The 4,814-nt window shown below is 43.5% G+C and overlaps 1 protein-coding gene across 1 annotated transcript; it reads left to right on the forward strand.

Moving 5' to 3' along the window:
- The first annotated feature begins 919 nt into the window (after positions 1 to 919).
- Positions 920 to 2,434, forward strand: LOC103715206 (induced stolen tip protein TUB8-like). Its single transcript, XM_008802763.4, has 2 exons — positions 920 to 1,056; positions 1,812 to 2,434. Exons 1-2 carry the CDS (start codon positions 952 to 954, stop codon positions 2,130 to 2,132), a joined length of 426 nt encoding a protein of 141 aa, XP_008800985.2. The 5' UTR covers positions 920 to 951; the 3' UTR covers positions 2,133 to 2,434.
- The last annotated feature ends 2,380 nt before the right edge of the window (positions 2,435 to 4,814 follow it).

Raw genomic sequence — 4,814 nt, forward strand, 5'->3', positions numbered from 1 at the left:
TTTAACACTTTTGCCAAGAAGGACTCGCAAATATAATGCATGGCATGAACAATAGACATAAATCAAACCCTAGAACTATGTGTACTGACAAATGCAATCCAACTTGGATTCAATGCTCTCCTATTATTTTGTTTCCTTTAGAAAACACTAGTTGACAATATCTGACATCGGCAAGTGGCTGCAAAGAGCCGTCCGGCCCTCAGGATTCTACGGGACACGTGGATGACAGGTGGACACACGTCAGGGCGATGCCGAACTCGGGGCCCACCCACCCAAGCTGTCTCCATGCCACAGTCACAAATTTCCAAACAGACCTCTGCGTTGTTGTTTGTTTTTTTTTATTTTTTTAAATTCTTCAATACGTGTACAAATATATTTAATAAAATTAAAAAATACAATTTCGTAAAATACCTGTAGCAAGCTTACAAGTTACATCTTCTGACAACCACATAACGTCCGTTCGTCAAGCATGTCGCCACCTGCGAAAGGTGACGGCCACTCATGACGCGAAGGGAATGCGACGGAGTTGTGGGCGCATAGAAATTTATATGCGGTCAGTTCGGAAATTACGTTGTCCCGAAGGGAATTAGGTCCCAGCGACGTGACATCATCGTCAACTTTGTCCTAGGCGGGCCACATATTCGGCGCTACCAGCAGGTGGGGCCCATGCGTTGGCTGCTTAATTTCTAATAAGTGGGACCAGAGAGGACCCATGCTGGAATTATGTCCAATATATGTTCGCCACGTGGCTAGTAGTTAGAGACCTGGGAGGAAGCATGCAGTGTAAACTAAGCAAAAAGGTGGTGTAAACTTTGTGATGTGATTATATATTTGGAATAATAATGATACATATATAGGTGGGTGACGGGAGAATATTTTCTTCTCATAACAATAGTCCAACCAATAGCTATAGGCTTTAGGCACTGATATAAGTACTAGCTCACCTCACGCATGCACCAATCTCAGTCATCCAGTGCTTGCTCGCTTCTTAATTTCTCAGTTTCGAGTTTCCAACAGTTCAGTGTCTTAGATTCTCTTGCCATGGCTAGTGTTGAGGTGAGCCATTTAATTATGTTGGTTTTGTCACCACACATTTTCACTGGCTAGTCAGCAAGTTGTTATCATCTCTTCCTCCAGAAGATAGTTTAGGGTTGATCAATCATCCCTGGATTGATTAGTTTCATTTGATTGTTCTTGAGCATGGTAGCATTCCATGTCTTGCATCTTTGTCGACCAGTTTTAGTTTCAGATTCTCATCCACACTAGTATCAAATTTGTTGTCGCGTGTTATTGTTACCATGTTGATTAGGATAATTTTTAGTTTACTATCAGTCTTACTAAGACTTATTTTCCCCAGCACTCTAGATTTATGCCAAAAGATTGGTGCATGAGATGTAAGAATTATTACACAAGGTGGTCTAAATTATCATTAGTTAAGACACTTCTTCTTATCATTTTAATTCAGGTTTATATAGACTACTTTCTTTCTTATATATTAAGCTTTGTTCTTCCTGCCGATTATTAATTTACAAGTCCTGTACAAATCGTAGTTATAAAAATTAATCCTCCAATCATGGTACATCACGATTTTTGTTGTTTGTTGTTGTGAGATCAAGCCCACATCCAATTTATCTGAAAAAATGTTTAGATTGGCAAGGGAAACTTAACAAGAATCTTCGGTGACCTATCAAAGAGCATTGATCACCAGTCCCATCAGCCAACTCTCCACGTATCTCAACTGGACACCTTCCATGCATGCATAAAACACACCAGTTACGGGTCCCATTTTTGAGAAAAAAATTGTAACGCAGGTGGAAACAGCTTCAGCTGCCACTGTGGAAATCGAGGCTCCTTCACCTGCTGCCAAAGAAGTGGTCGAAGCCGAGGTCCCGGCCGCAGCCGCAGAAGAACCCAAAGTAGAAGAGGAGGCAGCACCAGCCAAAGCAGAAGTGGTGGAACCTGAGGAGAAGCCAGCAGAAGAGGAGAAGCTCGAAGAAGTTGCTTCCCCAGAAGCTGTTGCTGCTGCAGTGGAGACTACAGAGGAAATGAAGCCAAAGGTAGAACCAATAGCAGAACCAGAAGCAAGTACAGAGGAAGCCAAATCTCCTGAAGGGGAGAAAGAGTGTGTTTAGAGTTTGGTGAGTTTTGTTGGGATGGAAGAGAGATTCAGATAAAGCTTAAACAGAGGGATATGCAGAGAAGAACAGTTATAAGGATTGATGTAGATGATAAAAAAGAATAAGAATGACATGAAACTACAAACAGGGCAAGGGTTCTGGGTATAGTTTCGCTTGAGGAGGCCGTTTGTACTGCGAGTCGATGGGGCGTGATTCGGTTTGGTTCATATTTACTCTTTATTTGAATTCTATGGTTATAAGTTTTTTTTAATTATTAAGAAATAATAAAGTAATGCACTCTTAGACGGTTTTTTTTTTGGGGCGTGAGACATGGTTTATTAGCTAGATGCATGAGAGACTCTAATTATTTTATTTTAAGAAAAAAAGTGAAAAATACAACACACTCCATTATTGTTCCATCGTTGTTATATGCTGCTCCATGGCCGTCGTCAAAAAACGGACAACTATCAAATAACATAATCTTGTTTGCTCTCTCTCTTTTTCTATATATTTCTACTGATATAGTTGTCTTTTATTAATATTAATATTAGTATTAATATTAATATTATTTTACGATGGGCGAAGTGCCAGCTGAGCACTGAGAGCTGGCTCGCTATTCAACCCACCACCAATCCTGGGCCTCCAAAGCCCATCACCAACCCGAATAAAAGCCCTGTATGCGTTCCAAATGCAGCCAAAGGCCACTCACGGGCCTCCAAACCTCACCACAAGTATTATATATGTCATCACCAAGGTTCTTCCACTCCACAATCCAGCAACCAACCATCGAGGCCCCAGGATACAACCATGGCGACCAAGCAAGTCCAACCAAAATGGTGGAAAAAGTTAGGAGTGTGGCCTTGGGCACTGGCTGTAGCCGGCCGTGTGGTGCCCTGGAGATGGGCTTGGTGTCTGGCGTCCCGGCGATTTGTAATATGACAGGGACGAGCCGATGGCCTGCAAGCCCTGCACCAGCACGGTGAAACTCGCCGAGAAGCCGGCCGACGCATGCTGCCTGGCGCTCTCCCATGCCGACCTGCCCTGCCTCTGCGCCTATGAGAACTCCAGCATGCTAACGTACCTTGGCATCGACCCCAAGCTTGCCATGGCATGCAGCTCCCGGAAAAATGCAACGTCCCTGCACCGGCACAGTGCTGAAAGAAGGCAAAACATTGTTTGTTATTCGCTACATCAGTGGAAAGTTGCTAGTAGAACTAATTCCAGTTCTGTAGGAGATATGACAATGTTGGCGCTGTAGTATTATTTCATGTTTCTACGTACTCTGGGAGGCTTGAGATGTTTTTCTTCTGTTTCATTAGTGCATGGCATGGCATGGCCTATTTGTGATGCATTGATGGGCTTGTAATTTATGGCTTTCTGAGTTTTCCAGCCAGTGCTAGATGCCTGTGATTTACGTGAGCGGAGTTTGGATATTTGTGATCATGTGTGAGAAGGTATCAACTCATATGATTGTAACAACCAACTCGAAACTGGACCTAGTCCATTTGACTGGCCCAGATATATAAGAGTTGGCTCAGAGAAAAAAAAATAGTGCAGAGCTGGCCTGTTCGACTTAGAGGAGCTAGGAGCCCGTCTCCAGAAGAGCTAGGAAAGCTAGCCTCTGCCGGCTATTTAAAGAGGTGGATCTCTCCCTTTCGATCCACACCGAATATCTCAGTTTTGGGTCGTGGTTCGCCGGAAATTGCCAAATATTCGTCCGATGCCTTTTCCACCGTTGCGTCCTAAACGCCATCTGAACCGAGGTAATGTTCCTCCCTTCAGACAATCCTCACCCACGTCTTCCATGATCATTAGATTATTGTTTTCGGTCGGCTCATTGCCAGATTTTGGTTGACAAGAGGAATATGTTCTGGTTCCCCTGCTTTCATTGATTATGATCATCTTTCTTCCTTTTCTGGCCATCCTTGCCACTCGCGCTCGTCGTCGGGATCTTCCTCTGGTCCCCCACGGCAGCTGGTAACCTTGGTTGGAGCTCCAGCCACCGGGATGGCAAGATTCTGTGATTTAAAGGATCAAAGCCTAGTTTAGAAAGACAAGGCACCAGGGCTGAATGGTTTTCCACTGGTATTTTTCTGGAGGTATTGGATGCTCATCAGGCAGGATGTGTTAGAGGCTGTTCGACAGTTCTTTAGTTCAGGTGTGATGTGTGTATACTGGAAGAGAATTTTTGTCACCCTAACTCCGAAACGGCAAAATGCTACAGAACTGTGCCACTTTCGGTCGATTAGTTTGTGTACTATATTGTATAAGGCGACGGCCAAGATATTGGTTTCCAGATTGAGGGACATCCTTTTAAAGCTTATTAGTTCTGAGCAAGGAGCATTTGTACGTAGGTAGATGCAGTATTTCTAATGATGTTCTAATTGGTCAGGAATTTATGTTTGAGCTCAATAGGGCCTTAATTCAGAGGAGTTTGATGGAAATCAGTTGGGACCCTGTACATCGCGCTCTACAGGACTTAGGTGATCAGTTACTGTCCGCTGGGTGACTGAGGCAAGGAACTTTAGTACCATTGCTACTGCCTGAGGAGAAAAGATTAAGTCACCTTCACAAAAAACAAAGTGTCCTAAACTCATCCATCTTATCAGTTGTGGTCTGTGTGGATACTGTTAAAGTACATACGATCGAAGGCAAGCTGATCATCTTCCAAGCGAGACAAAGAAACCACACATTTAT

The sequence above is a fragment of the Phoenix dactylifera genome, chromosome 7 (assembly GCF_009389715.1).
Source record: "Phoenix dactylifera cultivar Barhee BC4 chromosome 7, palm_55x_up_171113_PBpolish2nd_filt_p, whole genome shotgun sequence".
Taxonomy (NCBI): Eukaryota; Viridiplantae; Streptophyta; class Magnoliopsida; order Arecales; family Arecaceae; genus Phoenix; species Phoenix dactylifera.